The 18,464-nt window shown below is 49.1% G+C and overlaps 2 protein-coding genes across 6 annotated transcripts in view; one reads left to right on the top strand and one right to left on the bottom strand.

Annotated features, from left to right (window-relative positions):
* LOC120862608 (UL16-binding protein 1-like) overlaps positions 1 to 10,338 on the bottom strand; it is a 42,542-nt gene extending 32,204 nt beyond the window's left edge. For 2 of the 3 annotated variants that reach the window (XM_040238674.1, XM_040238675.1), the window contains exon 1: positions 10,142 to 10,338. The gene's annotated coding sequence lies outside the window, so the exon portion shown is untranslated. The remainder of the gene's footprint in view (positions 1 to 10,141) is intronic. The other variant, XM_040238673.1, reaches the window with a different exon arrangement.
* LOC120862610 (retinoic acid early transcript 1E-like) lies at positions 380 to 8,034 on the top strand. 3 transcript variants are annotated; one of them, XM_040238677.1, is made up of 6 exons: positions 380 to 1,423; positions 2,279 to 2,459; positions 3,458 to 3,721; positions 3,966 to 4,247; positions 5,093 to 5,232; positions 7,507 to 8,034. In XM_040238677.1, exons 2-5 carry the CDS (start codon positions 2,387 to 2,389, stop codon positions 5,200 to 5,202), a joined length of 729 nt encoding a protein of 242 aa, XP_040094611.1. In that variant the 5' UTR covers positions 380 to 1,423; positions 2,279 to 2,386; the 3' UTR covers positions 5,203 to 5,232; positions 7,507 to 8,034. The 3 variants fall into 3 exon arrangements, with proteins under 3 accessions (XP_040094611.1, XP_040094610.1, XP_040094612.1); XM_040238676.1 differs by lacking the exon at positions 380 to 1,423 and having other exon boundaries at positions 1,536 to 2,459; XM_040238678.1 differs by lacking the exon at positions 380 to 1,423 and having other exon boundaries at positions 1,536 to 2,459; positions 7,647 to 7,829.
* Positions 10,339 to 18,464: the final 8,126 nt, after the last annotated feature.

Below are 18,464 nucleotides of genomic sequence, written 5' to 3'. Positions count from 1 at the left end.
CATCCAACCATCTCATCCTCTGTCATCCCCTTCTCCTCCTGCCCTCAATCTTTCCCAGCATCAGGGTCTTTTCAAATGAGTCAGCTCTTCCTATCAGGTGGCCAAAGTATTGGAGTTTCAGCTTCAACATCAGTCCTTACTATGAACACCCAGGACTGATCTCCTTTAGGATGGACTAGTTGGATCCCCTTGCGGTCCAAGGGACTCTCAAGAGTCTTCTCCAACACCACGGTTCAAAAGCATCAATTCTTCTGCGCTCAGCTTTCTTTATTGTCACATCCATACATGACCACTGGAAAAACCATAGCCTAGACTAGACTGACCTCTGTTGACAAAGTAATGTCTCTGCTTTTTAATATGCTATCTAGGTTGGTCATAACTTTCCTTCTAAGGAGTAAGCGTCTTTTAATTTCACATCTGCAATCACCATCTGCAGTGATTTTGGAGCCCAGAAAAATAAAGTCTGACACTGTTTCCCCTGTTTCCCCATCTATTTGCCATGAATTGATGGGACCAGATGCCATGATCTTCGTTTTCTGAATGTTGAGCCAACTTTTTCACTCTTCTCTTTCACTTTCATCAAGAGGCTCTTTAGTTCTTCTTCACTTTCTTCCATAAGGGTGGTGTCACCTACATATCTGAGGTTATTGATATTTCTCCTGGCCATCTTCATTCCAGCTTGTGCTTCCTTCCAGCCCAGCGTTTCTCATGATGTCCTCTGCATATAAGTTAAATAAGCAGGGTGACAATATACAGCCTTGATGTACTCCTTTTCCTATTTGGAACCAGTCTGCTGTTCCATGTCCAGTTCTAACTGAGCTGCTCTTATAATGAATGCCGTCCATGAAGGACTGACTTGGGCAGCTGGTCAGGTGGCCAGGGAAACATCGCTTTAGAAAACACAGGATAGGATGGTAGAGAAGAGAGGGGCGGAGCCTGAGCGCCTGGAAACTCGCCCGGGCAGGACCGAGAAGTCGTCCGTGGCTTCTTGGCCGGCCCCCGTCCCAGGTCCTGGGTCCCCGAAGTCACCGCGGCGGCGCCCAGACTGACAACCGGAAAGAGCCTCGTCATCACCCCCAGCCCTGGGCACTTCCTTACAGAGACTCATTCACCGGCCAGGCGGGCCTCCCGGGGCGCCGTCCCCCGAGCGCAGCACCTCGGCCCGGGGCCCCTGTTCCGCGCCCGCCCGGGGTCCCCGCTCCAGCGACGCCTCTCCGAACGCCGCCGGCCGAGCTTCCCCCGAGCCGGGGCCACGGGACGTCGGGCTGAGATTCGAAAGAGCGATTCAAACTGAAAACCCCAAGGAGAGTTTCGGAACTTCGCTTGTGGCTGTGAAGTCGACAGTCTCAACCTGCGCGAAAGAGACCTTGCCTGGACCGGGCCCCGCCGATCGCAAGAGCCGGGTGCGGAGAAGGAGTGGGCGGTGAGTACGAACTCAGGACGGGCCCCACCAAGTGTTCTGTCTTCTCTCGCCACCCCGAAGCCACCAGCCCGGAGACCGCGGGGTTGAGCCACCTGCGCGGCGGATGTCGTGCTGGAGACGGGTAGCGCAGGGGAGGGAGCTGGGAAAGGCGGGAGGGGGCCGCTGCTGCTGCTTGACTCGGGAAAATCCTTCAGTTTTGCGGTGAGCTTGCTTCTCCGGGTCCAGAGGAGGACTTTGCCACTTGCGGGTGAGCAAACGATAATAAATTCCCAGCTGTTCTGGAGCTCGGCTCCAACAGGACTATTGGACTCTGTTGTACACCCTCCTCCGATATGACAGACCTGGTGGGGTCGGCCGCTGCTAGTTTGATTAACAGAAGGGAATGACAACCCACTCCAGTAGTCTTGCCTGGAGAAACCCATGGACAGAGCAGCCTGGCAGGCTATACAGTCCATGGGGTCGCAAAGAGTCGGACACGACTGAGTGACTAACATGTAGGGAATCGTAATCATTACAGAGAAAGTTTGAGAGGTTAGGATGGAAAGTGGATGTAGGAGAAAAGAAGGGATAACTAAGCAGGAGATGGCAGTGGTGGTGGGGTGTGGGTAAGGGAGGAAGTGAGTTCAAAGAAAGGTCAGAGAAGGAAGTGGTTCAAGGAATGAGCAGAAGAGCCAACAAAACGTGAGCTTTTCATGCTCACGCCAGCAAAGGGCTTTTTTGGAGGGAGGATAGTTATTCAAAGTGAATTTGGCTTTGTAATGTCGTGACTATTTTTTTTTTTTTAATGAGTAATTACATTTGATACTTAAGAAATACTTCCTGGGTATAAGTGTTATTTTTCTTGTTTTTCAACAGGGCTTCCTCAGTCTAGGACTGAAGACTTTGGGCGGTGCCAGGAGACAGAGGTATAGACACAGCCCGGGCTACCTTTTGTCGGTCACTCTCCTAAAGCTGCAGGGAGGAATGTCAGTGGCTCACACCGCAGGTCATCTTTTGCTGATACTGCTGCTGACAGAAGCCGGGAAGACTCTGGGCAGTGAGTGTCCTGGATCTGGGGCTCTGGTCGGGGAGGGGGGACATGAGAAAATGGGGAGGAAAGGGGCTCCACCCTGGTGGGCGCCTGTCCACCTGCTCTTAGGACAGGGTGTGGTTTAGCTGGACTGGCTGCCCAGGAGGGGACCCCCTGCCTTCCGGGACCCCACCCAAGGCATGGTGCCTGGGCCTGTGCTCCTGCAGCAGCTTTCCCTCTTCTGGCAAGCCCCACCTCCTACTCCAGGAAAACTTTCCTGATGACTAGGAACCCATCGTGAATGTGGCATGTGCCCTATGGCATCCTTCTCCCCATTCTGTTGAAAGTCTTGTCTGTTCAGATAGATTTTTAGTCTCTAGAAACCAGACACTGTCTTCTGTTTTTGCTGCCTCACAAGCTGGCACATGCATACTTAGTCACTTGCTGCTGCTGCTAAGTTGCTTCAGCCGTGTCCGACTCTGCAACCCCATAGACGGCAGCCCACCAGGCTCCCCCATCCCTGGGATTCTCTAGGCAAGAATACTGGAGTGGGTTGCCATGTCCTTCTCCAATGCATGAAAGTAAAAAGTCAAAGTGAAGTCGCTCTGTCGTGTCTGACTCTTCACAACCCCCCGGACTGCAGCCTACCAGGCTCCTCCATCCATGGGTGTGTCCAACTCTTTGCCAGCTTATGGACTCTGTAGGCTCCTCTGTCCATTCTCCAGGCAAGAACACTGGAGTGGATTGCCATTTCCTTCTCCAGGGATCAAACTTGGGTCTCCTGCATTGCAGGCAGATTCTTTACTTCCTGAGCCACCATATATCAGATAAATCTTCCTGCTAATAGTATATGGATGGAAAAGATCCACGGTGGCATCAAAGTGTTTAACTAAAGCTCAGACAGTTAAAGGTGAGGCAGGACTGAGGATGCAGCAGAGGAGGGGGTCTGGGATAGAGACCCCTCCCTTTGCAACCAGGCCCTGGAGGAGGAAACTCCCAGCCATACATGTGGTTTTCTCTCACAGATGCCCACTCTCTGTGCCTTGACCTCACTATCAAATCTCAGTCCAGACCTGGCCAGCCCTGGTGTCGAGTCCAGGGCTCCGTGGACACAAAGCCTTTCCTCCAGTATGACAGTGACAGCAACAAGGTCAAACCTTTGGGTTTCCTGGGGAAGGAGGTAAACGACACGAACGCGTGGACCGAATTGAGCCAAACACTGGCAGAAGCAGGAAAAGAGCTCAGGATGGTCCTGCCTGTCATCAAACTGGACAAAAAGGAGACGAGGGGTAAGTATGGGAAGAGGGTGGGGAGCTGGAGACAGCAAGAGAAAGAGTGCATGCAAGGAGAGGATTCCTGTGAAAGGACTGAACACGATCCAGCTTTAGAGACCCGGTGGACCACGTGATGGGTAAGAGAGGGAGGTCATGGTCGGAAGATCATAGGCCCCTAGATGTGCAGACACATTTGAGTAATTGGGGAGGATGGACTGTGGAGAGTACAGAAAGATTCATTGTGTGTGGGGGGGTGCAGGTCCTCCCTCACTGCAGGTCAAAATGTGCTGTCAGCGTGAAGCTGAGCAATGCTCTGGTGCATCCTTGCACTTCAGCCTCAATGGACGGACAGCCCTCCTCCTTGACACCATGAGCATAACCTGGACAGTCATCGATCCTGGAGCCACAGGCATCAAGGAGGAGTGGGAGAACAACCAGGAACCGGCAGAGTATTTCAGGACCATTTCAACAGGAGACTGCTGTTATTGGCTTAGGGAATTCCTGAAACACTGGGAGAACATGCTGCTCCCAGAGCCCACAGGTAACTGAGCGGGGTGTGGGGGAGGTGGCAGCTCTCTTCAAAGGTCTAGAGCCTTCATGTGTGGATGTGAGCACATATGTTTGTGTAATTGAAAATATGATGGATGGATGGAGTGACTGATCTCTTGGTGGACTTCCTGTCTGGAGAGTCAGTGATGGGCATAGCACAGAACTTGCCAGCATCCTCTTGTCCCAGCCCATCTCCCTCAGCACAGGAGCCCCCTTCCCCATTAACCAATGACCCAGACCCCAGGCACTGCATGATGGTCCCCAAATCTATATATGCATTATGTTTCGAGGCCTTCTCTCCCTCCTGTCGTACCCTTTAACCAGCTCCAGTGTCACTTAATGAAGCCCTTATCCCTTCCCAGACAGAATTAAGTGCCCCCAATTGTGTCCTCCTCAAAAAGGACTCCTCACAGTAAACATGTCCACCTGAAAGAGAATCAAATGGACATTTGCTGTCTCAGTGACTCAGATGGTAAAGAATCTGCCTGCAAGGCAGAAGACCCGGGTTCGATCCCTGGGTTGGGAAGATCCCCTGGAGTAGGAAATGGTAACCCACTCCAGTATTCTTGCCCGGAGAATCCCATGGACAGAGGAGCCTGGTTGGCTACAGTCCATGAGCTCGCAAAAGAGTCGGACATGACTGAGCGACTAACACAACTCAGGAGAAATATTAGCTCCACAAAGACAGAGCACAAGCCCATTAATCTTTCCATTACCCGGACCTGAAGAGTGCCTTCCCATGAGTCAGTAACTATATGGGGAACAGGTGCTAAGGACAGCAGGTGCTGAGCAAGGTGTATTCTTAGGTCTGACAAGGCTTTTGCTTTTTCGTTTTAGAACCACTAATAATGGCCCCAGATATCAGCCAGTCTGCATCCATCCAATTGGTCGCTTGCATTATCCTATTGATCATCACCCAGTTAGTTCTAATGGCTTCATCGTCATGAATCTTATGAAGAAATCAGGGACCACAGCAGGTGAGAAGCCAGCTGGCCTCTGGCTCCTAGGCAGGTTTGTTCTGGTCAGGACTTGGGAGAGGTGAGCCTCGGGTCTCACCAAGCCCGTCCACTGGGCCCATCTTTACCAAGATGATGTTCTGTCTTTGTCTTGGGCCCCCACACTTCCCCGTAGGGTGGGGAACCACCCTGTTGTTGGGGTAGAAGAGGCTGGTGTGGGCAGTAGGACAGTGCAGTGGGAGTGGGGATGAAGACAAGTGTCTTCTCCTTTGGGGGCCCCAGGTTCGAGATGTAGACGTGGTGGGGTGGGGTATTGTCCTGAGACCTTACTCAGGCTTTCCCAGCCCTTTGATGAAAAAAGCCTTTTGTTCTCTGATGATAGTACTGACTAGCTGAACACTTCCCCCAATGTTCTAACAGCTATTCCTTCATTTGGATTTTTCTCCCTGGACTATGAGAAGGTACAATGTTAACCCAACTCTGGGTGGCAAACACTGACCCTTGATGACAGTCTGGCTGTTGATCTAATATACTACCTTCTACTCAGAGTGGGGTTTAACAAGAAGCTGAAGAAGCTTATGCTTAAGAACTCCTTCACTTTCCACGACTGTTGATGGGTCCTTAAGATGTATTGACTTGGTCATTTGGAGGATTTGCAAAAGTCAAATGTTTGCTCACAATCAGTTAAGACTTCCAGTTCTATTCTTTCCATCAGACTTCCCTTCATGTGGGGTGGAATTGGGACGGGGGCAAGGTTGGCATTTTTTAAATTCTGTTTAGAAGATAATGCATTAGGGATATACTTCTGTGATTTAATGAGACATAATTTATGTATTCACACTCACTTTCATGTATAGTTAACTTACCGCATGCTTTTATGGGCTGAATGTTCTTAATTCATGTGATAAAATCCTCACCTCCAGGAAGACTTGTTGAAACCACTCAGTCGGTGGTGTGTGGTTATAGTCTGTGTTGTGATACAATAGGAAGTATACGTTTGTTTGGAGTCCTGGTTCCTGGAGCAGAGTTCCTAAAACCCACATTTTGGTGTCATATTTGGTGTTCTGAGTATAGAAAAACAGCTTTTCTTTAGAGACCTAGCAGATTAATACATATGCAGAAACCGCAGTCAAGTGCCAACTGCCTAGATGTCATGACACAAAAGTATGAGGCTACCAGTTGAATTATCATGTAGAGTAATATATGTATTAACATACTAACATGTTACTGCGTAAAAATGTATCCAGGACAGAAGAAAGGATAAAGTGTGATATAGCCAGAAATGGAACACTATAACGCAATAAATAAAGAATGAATTACTGCAGTAAAAACATAGATGCCTCATAAAAAGGATTTGAGAGGCAAGTGCTGGACACAAAAGAATATATATGCTGTGGTACTCCTATTTGTTGTGTTACATTATTGTGAAGTTTAACTGAATTATCTTTTTAAGATGTATTTATTTTTGGTCGTGCTGGGTCTTCACTGCTGTGTGTGGGCTTTCTCTACTTGCTGCTCTCTAGTTACGATGCAAGAGCAGCTCACTGTGATGACTTTTCCTGTAGCAGAGTGCAGGCTCTAGGCTGCGGGCTTCAGTAGTTGGGCACACAGGCTCAGCAGTTGATGCTCCCAGGCTCCAGAGCACAGCCTCAGTAATTGTGGCCCATGAGCTTAGCTGTTTCGCAGCATGTGGGATCTTCCCGGACAGGGATTGAACTCGTGTCTCCTGCATTGGCAGGCAGATTCATTACCAATGAGCCACCAGGGAAGCCCCTAATTAAATTATTAAAAAGACATTCTAAGCTTGCCTCTAAATCACATCTCAACAATTTATGGATGAAGATTAGATGTTCCATGACTTGCAACCAGGAAATTATGCATACTGGAAAAGATATTATTTAAAGGACTATCCACAACCTCGATGGACCCTTATCAGGTGCTCTAAACCAGCTCATGCACAACAAAACTGTAGAGAATTAGTGCTTGGATGAATATTTTCCACTTAGAAAGGGCGACTGCACTGAACTGGCTAACAGAGAACACTGCTGACCTCAGAAACACCTAAAAACAATGCTGAAACACAGAGGATGTTTGAGCTCATACATTCATACCAGGACAAGAAGAAGACAACATCAGAAAAACTTTTAACCTTTCATTTCTCACTCATGTCTAGACAAACTTGAAGTTTTCTCCTGTCAGGAATATTTTCAGTGATGCAGAGAATTCAATTATACACTGTACCTTTTTTGCCCAATGAGAATCACATGAATGTTTATTGAAACTCCTTTATTTTAGGGGCTCAAATGTGGTGAAGTCCTACTAGGTGAAGGAGACCTCACTTGGAGATAGGGTGTGTGCAGATGTAATCCAACCAAGGTGAGGTCAGTGTAGATTAGGTTGGGCTCTAATCCAAAGACTGATGCTTTTACCAAGAGGCACGCCTTTAAAGAAATGTGGTAAGGCAAAGAAGAGATGGATATAGGAAAACAAGACATGTGAGTATCCTGGAAGGACAGAAGTAGACACTGGAGCTACGCGATGCCAAGGCTTTCTGGCAACCACCAGTGCTGTGCATGGTCCCTCAGTCATGTCTGACTCTTTGCGACCCCATGGACTGCAGTCCACGGGGTTCCTCTGTCCATGGGGATTGTCCAAGCATGAATACTAGAGTGGATTGCCATTTCCTTCTCCATGCAACCACCAGTAGTCAGGAAGAGAAAAGATGGAGCCTCCCTTAGAGCCTTCAGAGAGGGCCCTACTCAAAGCTTGATTTCAGACTTCTAACCCTCACAATCTTGAAAGAATAAATTTTGTTTGTTTCAAGCCATAGAGTTTGTGGTCATTTTTTATGAAGACTTCACTGTCCCAACCAAGCTTGCAGGGGCTTAGGCTGCATTCCCAGCACAAAGGGAACTGGTGAGCAAGAAAGAAGGCAGGAGAGAAGTTAAGAAACAGACCCAGGGGCTTCTAGAAATGTGACACCTCGTAGACGAGGAAAGAAATACCAGCGAAGGGTACACTGATCAATACATGACAGCGGGAGAACTGGCTAATCCTGTAACTAAAAGAGGATTTCTATTCAGCACAACACACAAACGTTCATTTTAGGTTGATTAATGCATGAAGGTGACTGTTCGTGGGGGCTCGGGGCTGTATGCCAGTTGGAGCACGTTTGCTGAGTAGTTTCAGATATGGGGCTGGGGCATTAAAAAGGAGATGGCACGTTTCCAGGTAGGACCCAGGCAGAGACCTAAAATTCCTACTCAGCCCTGGGGCGGAGTCCTGGCAGCCAGCCCCTTCCCAGAACCATGCTGAGCTGTGTGTGGCTTTACAGCAGCTGGAAGGCCCAGTATCTTGGGGAGAACTCGTCAATGTGACTGTGTGTGTATATGAGAGAGAGACAGAGAGAGGGTATACATGAGAGGAGGAGGGCAGAAGAGAGGAGTGACTGTGTTAGTTGCTCGGTCCTGTCTGCCTCTTTGCAACCTGTACCCTGTAGCCCTCCAGGCTCCTCTGTCCATGGGATTCTCCAGGCAAGAATACTGCAGGGGATTGCCATTTCCTACTTAGGTGTGTGTGGGGCAGTGCCACTAATTTGTGATAGAAAGGTGAATGTGAAGAGAGTGAGGGAATGCTGGAATGTGTGGATGTGTGGGGAGTGGCCACAACTAGTGTGTGAGAATGTTGGGAACCTTGGTGTGTGGGTGTATGTGTGACTGTGGACAGGCAAGCCTGGGACAGAAGGGGAGCGGACAGTGTGCCCGGAGAGGGGTGCCCTGGGGGACCCAGAGAGGAGGAAGAGAGTGAAGGGAAATGGTTGTGAGGGGCAAGTTTCTGGATGGCAGTGGAAGTAGATAGGAGCTTTCTGTGTGGAATTTGTGTGAAGCAGTGTGTACAGACAGTGTGAGGAAGCCAGGGTCCCTGTGGGAAGGGAACGCAGTGTGACTTTGCAGAGAGTGGAGAGCCAGTGGGGCAGGCAAGCAGGCACTTGTGTGTGAAAGAAAGTGTGTGGGCGTGGGGGATGGGGTGTGCACAGAGGGAGGGGGGTGTGAGGAGACCTGCATGGAAAATTTCAGGAAGGGTGATGTGCGCAAGGGTGGAAGGAGTATAAGTGAGAAGCATGGAGCACACGTGTATGTGGGAGGCTGGAGAGTCAGGCTGGGCCGTGGGTGATGGAAGGCAGTGTGGATGGCAAGGGGGCTTGTGTGTGTAACTGTGGGGGCTGAAGTGTGGGAAGACAGGTGTGCATGGAGAGTGTGGGGTGAGCAGTGTGTCAGGACTGTTGCTGAAGAAGCCTCAGTGGTGACCGGCTCCCCAGCTTCTCCTTTTTCTGGGCCTGGACCCTCTGGCCTGGACCCTGAGGTTCCATGGGAACCAAAAACTGGCAGGGACAGGGAAGAAGCTGATACCCCCTATCATGTACTTTCTTTTTTTAGCTTGAAACTGCCTTGTGACAGGTGTCAACTGGGGTCACCTGCCATCACCAGCTGACGCCTCCCTCAGGCCCAGGGGCTGAACTGCATTCTCTCCCTCAGTTTCTAGTCAGCCTGGGGCTTCCCTGATAGCTCAGTTGGTAAAGAATCTGCCATCAATGCAGGAGACCCCGGTTCGATTCCTGGGTCCGGATGATCCTCTGGAGAAAGGAAAGTCTACCCACTCCAGTATTCTGGCCTGTGGAATTCCGTGCACTGTATAGTTGGACCCGACTGAGTGTCTTTCACTTTGGAACCTCTGAGCAATAGGATTCCCTTCAACTCCCTCCTGCCTACTAAGCTCAGGGGGAGGGACTCCTGTGGGGGACGCAACAGGTGGAGGAGGGGACCCAACCCTCTCCACCACACCCCTCTCACCTCTTCAGGCCGACCTCTCACTGTCCCCCAACTCCTTCCTCCCCACCTCGCCCTTCTCCCCACCTTCCCTCATCTCTTACGCTCATTGCAGGTGTTCCCAGATCTCTCCAGCAGCTCAGGTGGGAAGCCAGGAACCTGCATGGCAAGACCCCCGGACCCAGCCTTAGACATTCACGGCCCGTGTGTCCTGGACTCTGTCCAGAGGGAGCAGAAGCAGCTTCGACAGAAAAGTGGGGACTTGGGAGCCTGAGCTGTGACCTTGGAGAATACTCCCCAGCAGCTTTTAAATACAACCTACACTCCCTCCCCCTGCCCTTCCCCTCCCTCTCCCTTTCCCTCGCCAACCCAACCACACTCCATCCCACCCCTCCCACACCACCCCTTGGCCCCCCTGCAGGAAACCCTAGAGCCAATGCCCGCCTCCCTGCTGTCCTGAGGAGGTCGCCCTAATACTTACCACTACTTTCCACGGGATGGTTCGTTTTTTTCAGCTAGTTTGTTAACTGCGGGATTCAGACAGGGTCACTTTTTTTTTTTTTTTCACATGTCCTGCCCTTGGCACTCTCCTCTCCATGTAGCTGATTCCTCTCCCCAGTGTGTGTTAGGGCTACTATACTGGCATCCGCATGTACCCTGGGCATGTCCTCAGCCACAGTGTCTACAGAACATCAGGGGTTAAATGGAGACACCAGTGAGGATGTGGAAAGGGTGGAAAGACACAAGTCTGGGGTCCCCTCTGCCTGTCCTGCCTTTCAGGGGACTTGAACCCTGTGTCTTAGACACCAGGCTTTTGAGAGCTCCCTTCCGCCCTGTCTTAGTCCCATGGGATTGCTATAGCAAGTAACCATACACTGGGTGGCTTACAAACAACAGGAAAGTTTTCCCCATGGTTCTGGAATCTGGCAAGTCCAAGATCAAAGCCCTGGAAGATGTCTGGTTCACAGAGGGCTGTCTTCTCATGGTGCACTCACCTTGTGGAAGGGTGGAGGGAACACAGGGTCATTTTCTATAATGGTTCTCACCCATTATTTTGACCGTGTGGATCACAACAAACTCTGCTAAATTCTTAAAGAGATGGGAATACCAGACAACCTGACCTCAATCCTGAGAAATCTATATGCACGTCAAGAAGCAGCAGTTAGAACCAGACATGGAATAACAGACTGGTTCCAAATTGGGAAAGGAGTACATCAAAGCTGTATATTGTCACCCTGCTTATCTAACTTATATGCAGAGTACATCACGCTACATGCTGGGCTGGATGAAGCATAAGCTGGAATCAAGACCGTCAGGAGAAATATCAATAACCTCAGATACACAGATAGCACCACTAATACAGTAGAAAGCAAAGAGGAACAAAAGAGCCTCTTGATGAAAGTGAAAGAGAAGAGTAGAAAAGCTGGCTTAAACCCAACATTCAGAAAATAAAGATCATGGCATCTGGTCCCATCACTTCATGGCAAATAGATGGGGAAACAATGGAAACAATGACAGACTATTTCCTTGGCCTCCAAACTCACTGCAAATGGTGACTGTAGCCTTGAAATTAAAAGATGCTTGCTCCTTGGAAGAAAAGCTATGACCAACCTAGACAGCATATTAAACAGCAAAGACATTTGGTGACAAAGGTTCATCTAGTCAAAGCTATGGTTTTTCCACTAGTCATTTATAGGTGTGAGAGTTGGACCATAAAGAAAGCTGAGTCCCGAAGAATTGATGCTTTTGAACTGTGGTGTTGGAGAAGAGTCTTGAAAGTCCCTTGGACTGCAAGAAGATCCAACCAGCCAATCCTAAAAGAAATTAGTCCTGATTATTCATTGGAAGGAATGATGCTGAAATTGAAGTTTTAATACTTTGGCCACCTGATGTGAAGAACTGACTCATTGGAAAAGACTCTGATGCTAGGAAAGATTGAAGGCAGGAGGAGAAGGGGATGGCAGAGGATGAGATGGTTAAAAAGCATCACCAACTCAATGGACATGAGTTTGATCAAGCTCTAGGAGTTGGTGATGGAAAGGGAAGCCTGAGATGCTGCAGTCCACAAGGTCACAAAGAGTCAGACATGACTGAGAGACTGAACGGAACTGAACTGAACCCACCAATCACTTTCCACACACCCGTCTACCAATACCATCACATTCAGGGCCAAGGTTGCAACAGACGAATTTTGTGGGGCACATGAAGAGTGAGTCAGCCCTCCCCATGCCAGCTGGCACCTGAGTTTCCTCACAGACCCTTAACTTGGCTACAACTTCATTGTCACTCCAGCCCTGATGTGAGGTGGAGGCTCCACGGGGGCATTGGAGAAACAGACTTTCCTTCATTATGACAGTAACAGGCCCAAACCCTTCCTTCTCTTGGAGGAGAATTAATGCCTTGAAGCCCTGCTCAGAACAGACCCGACCCTGGGGGAGACATGGGGCAAGGGCTCAGAACCTGAGGCCGTTCAGCTGGAGAATTGTGGGCCCAGGGTAAGAGGTGGGAACCAGGGCCTAGACACCATCAGGGGAAGGAGAATGCGTGTGTGCTTACTAGCTCAGTCGTGTTCAACTCTTTGCGACCCCATGGACTGTGGCCCACCAGGCTCTTCTGTCCATGGGATTATCCAGGCTGGAATACTGGAGTGGGTTGCCATGCCCTCTTCCAGGGGATCTTCCTAACACAGGGATTGAACCCAGGTCTCCCACATAGCAGGCAGATTCTTTACAGTCTGAGCTATTTAGACTCCACAGAAGCAACTTAAATGACAATCAACAAATGAATGGATAAAGGAGATGTGGCAGGGGCTTTCTGGTGGGCCAGTGATAAGAATTTGCCTGCCAATGCAGGGGACACAAGTTTGATCTCTGGTCAGGGAAGATCCCACATGCCACAGGACGACTAAACCCATGTGCTTTGGAAGCCAAAGCAAAGTAGAACCAGTGCTTTGCAACAAGAGAAGCCACTGCAATGAGAGGCCTATGCAACCAACCCTGCTCTGTCTCCTAAAGTCTGTTCTTGTTGCCCAGTAGGTGCCCTGGATCCTGAGGCTGAGATGCTTTAGCCTTTACTGCTCATTCTCTGACATTTATTCTCTTTCCCCCTTAGAGGAACCTCACACTGGTCAGAATGGCCATATTGAAAAGTCTGAGTTTGAGTAGGCTCCGGGACTTGGTGATGGACAGGGAAGCCTGGTGTGCTGCAGTCCATGGGGTCACAAAAATTCGGACACGACTGAGCGACTGAACTGAACTGAACAAACAATAAATGCTGGAGAGACTGTGGAGAAAAGGGAACCCTCCCACACTGTTGGTGGGAATGTAAACTGATACACTATGGAGAATGGTATGGAGATTCCTTTCAAAACTAAAAACAGAGCTACCATGTGGTGGTGATTTGGTTGCTAAGTCGTGTCCGACTCTTTGCCACCTGAGGGACTGTTGCCCGCCAGGCTCCTCCATCCATGGAACTCTCCAGGCAAGAATACTGAAGTGGGTTGCCATTTCCTTCTCCAGGGGATCTTCCTGACCCAGGGATTAAACCCAGGTCTCCTGCATTGCAGGCAGGTTCAGGCTCCCATATGACACAGCAGTCCCTCTCCTGGGCATAGATCCAGAGGTGAAAGGTGATGGAGAGAGACAAACTGGGAGGTTAGGACTGACACATACACACTACTGTCCTTAAAATAGATAACCAGCAAGGACTTCTGTGGCATAGGGAAGTCTGCTCCATATTCTGTAATAGCACAAATGGGAAAAGAATTTGTAAAAAAATAGAAACATGTATATGCTGAATTGAATCACTTTGCTGTACACTTGAAACTACCACACATTTTTCATCAACTGCTGCTGCTAAGTCTCTTCAGTCGTGTCTGACTCTGTGGGACCCCATAGACTGCAACCCACCAGGCTCCCCCGTCCCTGGGATTCTTCAGGCAAGAACACTGGAGTGGGTTGACATTTCCTTCTCCAATGCATGAAAGTGAAAAGGGAAAGTGAAGTCGCTCAGTCGTGTCCGACCCTCAGCGACCCCATGGACTGCAGCCTTCCAGGCTCCTCCGTCCATGGGATTTTCCAGGCAGGAGTACTGGAGTGGGGTGCCATTGCCTTCTCCATTCATGAACTATATACTCCAATATACAATAAAAATTTGTCATTAATTAAAATAATAAATATTGATATTGAGCATCTTCTCACATGCCTATGGGCCATGTGTAAGCCTTCTTTGGAGAAATGTCTATTTAGATCTTCTGCCCATTCTTTGATTGGGTCCCCTGTCTTTATTATTGAGTTGTAACAGCTTTTCGTATATTTTGGAAATTAAGCCCTTGTCAGCTACATCATTTGCAAATCTTTTCTCTCAGTCTGTAGTTTGCCTTTTTTGTTTTGTGTATGGTTTCCTTTGCTGTGCAAAAGTATATAAGTTTGATGAGGACCTATTTCTTTATTGCTTTTCCTAATCTTTTTGTTTTCTGTTTTATAACTTATATAATTTTCAAAGGTTGTACAATTATACAGAAAAAAAAAACAAAAAAGAAGGGGCAAACAACCTGTAGAATTACACAGAATCCTTCTTCAAAATGCATTGGCATTGAAATTGTGAAGGAGAAATGAACAAATGAGACCGAAGCAAACTTGCAGAGTGATGAACTGGCTTAATTTCAATACTGCTGTGTCTCTGGGATTCAGGAAGCCGGAGGACAGGGAGAGGGATGAGAGAAGGGCCGGTCAGTGGAACAGTCAGAACATAGACAACATTTATCAATTAAGTTTGCCACCTGAACTGGCACTGGAAACAATAACTGGGTTGTGAGCTACAGAAATCTTCCTTTTACCCATGTGTGAACAGAAGAAGGGGAAAAGCCCATGGTGGATTGCCTTACATGAACTGGGGGTATCTTAAGTTTTTTTATGACAGTGCAAAGTTGTAGAGGCCAATAGTCTGCAGGCCACTTCTCAACAAAACCTAGTTCACATGGCTGCTCAGATTGCCTGTGGAATGAGCTACCTGGTCAGAAAGAAGTCATCCACAAAGACCTGGCAGCTGGGAGCTCCATCATTGATGACAACTGCAAGTTAAGAGCAGAGCCAATCCCTCTGCAGAGTCTTGTTCCCTATGGACTCTCACTGTCTGGGGAACAACAAAAACACGGGATCGATGGATGGCTTTTGAAAGTCTGGTTAATAATGAGTTCTCCAGCCTTCCCTGGTGATCCAGTGGCTAAGACTCCACACTCCCAATGCAGGGGCCTGGGTTCGATCTCTGGTGCGGGAACTGGATCCTGCATGCCACAACTAAGCAGTCAGCATGCTGCTACTAAAAGAGCCCACATGTTTATGACTCTGGCCAAACTCCCTAAGTGGATGTCTACCCGTTTGATGTGGCTGCGTGCCTGAAAGAGGGTTACCAACTAGCCCAGACTATCAACTGTCCTGATGAACTATTTGCTGTGATGGCTTGTGCTGGGGCTTCGAGCCAGAGGAGAGGTGGAGTTCCAGCAAAGGGCATGGTGTCTCACAGTGTTCCATGAGGCCCTGGGGGCCTGTGTCTGACTCTCCTCTCACAGTCCCCCAGCGTCAGCAGGAAGGTGCCTGTCGAGGCCCACTTGGAGCCAGCCAGTCACATACATCACCCAGCACCACAGAAGCACATTCATCTTCGAGAACACCATGCCTTAGGAATGCTTTAGCATCTGAACTTTCGAAGACAGACTTAATGATATGGAATACTTTCTCAATATCACTTTTATTAGCTTGAACTGAAAATGTTTGTGTAAATTTTTTACACACAGTTGCTTTAGAGGTATAGGTATATTCTTACAAAATAGTTTTTAAAATTGTTTAAACACACATATTATAACTAACAATCTTACTACCAACTGCTTTTTATTTTCATAACTTCTACAAGGTAATGCAGTTGATTTACCTTTAAAGTTTTGCTTTCTTTCACTAGTCTTTGGAATGATTTGTCTTCAACATGCAGTACTTTTTCTTAGGAAAATAAAAACCGTCCAGCAGCTATGGGCTAATGCCCCCGCTCCTTTATTACAGAGCAGCTACCTTGGTCCAAAGTGCCATACAGGAATGCACAGGTGTGAGCCGAGGATAGTGGCCATATGACAACACTAGTGTTACATCTAGGCCAGCTGCTGGTGCATCTTGTTTGTTCCCTGTGGCCCTGCTTATGCCAAAACACATAACCACTTCTATCCTATGACGGCTGGCCTAGCTGAACTAATGACTAGGGGTTGATGAGCACACATCACGACGGGCAACCCCAGTCCATGACCAGAGGCCTCATCTCTGCCAGGCCCCAGGCCCACACTAGGAGCCACGTTTAGATGGTGTGACTTTCCCCGCTGCAAGTGGCATAGCCTAGCTTCAGGACACTCGGGGTCTGTGTTGTGGGCCTTCAAGTAGAAAATGGCATGTAGCACCTTTCTGACCACAGATACCTCTGACATCACCGGTTCTGCTGGGTCATCTGCCCAAAAAGCAGTTCCAGCCATGCTCATCCTTTCCCAATTGGGACTGCTTTTGTGCTGGGATAGCAGGTTGTAGCAGAGACCTAGGGTCTGTGAAGCCTCAAATATTTCTTCTGTACCATTACAGGAAACCTAAGGCCACAGCAGCAGTTAAATGGAGATAGGATAGGGACCACACCCCTGCAGCCCTCGAGAGGATATTGTGTACACGGACTATTGGCAGATGGGGAGGTAGGGTCTGAAGGTTGAATCTGGAATTCACTAATACGGTAGCCTTCATCCCATGATAAAATACTAGCTAATAAGGTCTCCATGCCTGTCAGAAGTCCAGGGCATGTGGCATGACCGCTGTGTGGTCTGCGGACCGAGTGATAACCACTGTAAGCAGAACCTGGGACTCCTGTCCATTGATGGCCTGGTACTCCGAGCATCGCTTCAACACTTGGGGGACCATGATGATGCTAAGGATCCTGTGCCTGATATTAGAAACACACTAGTGCCATGTGAATGTGAGAGTAGTTTCTGCTTCTGCAGGTTCACTTACCCCAGTAAATAACTATGTGGCTCCTTGGGAAAGAATGGAAGGACTTTTGCACTAGATGTGGTGATGAAAGGGCCCTCCTCTTTAGAATGTGGCTTCTATCTTTGGTGGCTGAGAGCTGAGAAGTGGCTCAGATCTGGAAAATAGCCCTGGATCAGGTGTTTGGTAGGGATGGCTGCCTTTGGCTTCCTGATCATCCACCCTTGTGTTCTGTCTCTCTTCATTTCTTTCAGTGGTCCAGTTTGTATCTAGGTTCCTGCCCATCTGCTTGCCTTTACGATCACCCTGTGCTATGAGCCAGCATGGTGTTCTCTGCAGTCAGGCCCTGGCTGGCATTGAGACTGCCTAATCACTTTGACCCCTGCACCTACTTTTCTGCTGCCCTAGAGCACCCCCACCTGGAATCTGATTTTTCCACAACTTCCATCCCTGTTCCTGATAGAAGCCCACAGGAACATAGTCTCCTCCCACTATCCCTGACCTTCTGCAAAAGTCATCCTTGAGCTGTTGGAGATGCTTCTCATCAACACTTTCCTCTCGGGCTCCATGGAGTCCATGAGGCTTTCCCATGGAGCTGGTGGGCTGCACACTTTCCTGCCCTTTCACACCATGTCTGCCCTGGCAGATTCACTTCTCTGAGCCTTGGATCCCCTCCTCTACCACCTGACTCGGAAGTTCTGGATTTTCTCTTTCATACTGTGTAGTCCAGGCCTTTCTCCAGGCTTCCAAGACCCATTCTAGTTGAAGATCACCATGTCTCCCTGGCCTTGCTAAGCCCAGTGACCCATAATTATATACTCTCCCTTCCCCAGCTTTGGGTTCTGTGCTCATCCTTCCCACCCCCACCCCCACCTGCTGTGATCCGCTTCCTCAGGAACAGCCCGTCACCCTCTGCATCTCCCACAGGACACTCAGAGAGAAGCTGACAGTCCTCTGGGTTTAGGCCTTTCCTTCTGAACCAGCCTGGCCCATCCCTGGGAAACGTATGTGTCTGTTAGTGCCACGTGTGGAGCTTGTGAGCAGAGTGGAAATGGGGCACATCCAGGGTTGTGGTGTTTCTTGCTTGAATGAGGCCTCTTCGTCTTCCTCAGTTGTACCTGGTGAGGGGGTGGGGTGGCGGCAGGCGGAGCCGTCCTGCTCTGTCAGCCCAGCCCTGCAGGCCTACTCTGCTCTCACAGAACTGGGGGAGGAGGCCTATGGGTCTTCTTCTCCCAACTTCACCCTCACTGCGCTTTGCCTTCACAGACACTCACTCTCTTTCCTATGACTTCACCGTCGACCCTCAGCCCAGACCTGGACGGCCATGGTGTGAGGTTCAAGACCAGGTGGACAGAGAGCTTTTTCTCTCCTATGATTGTGGTCATGCTAGATCATATTCTCAAGTCTACTGGGAGAAGAA

This window comes from Oryx dammah, unplaced genomic scaffold (assembly GCF_014754425.2).
Source record: "Oryx dammah isolate SB20612 unplaced genomic scaffold, SCBI_Odam_1.1 HiC_scaffold_4, whole genome shotgun sequence".
Taxonomy (NCBI): Eukaryota; Metazoa; Chordata; class Mammalia; order Artiodactyla; family Bovidae; genus Oryx; species Oryx dammah.
The sequence above is the reverse complement of the archived record's forward strand: the minus strand, read 5'-3'. Positions and strand labels throughout refer to the sequence as shown.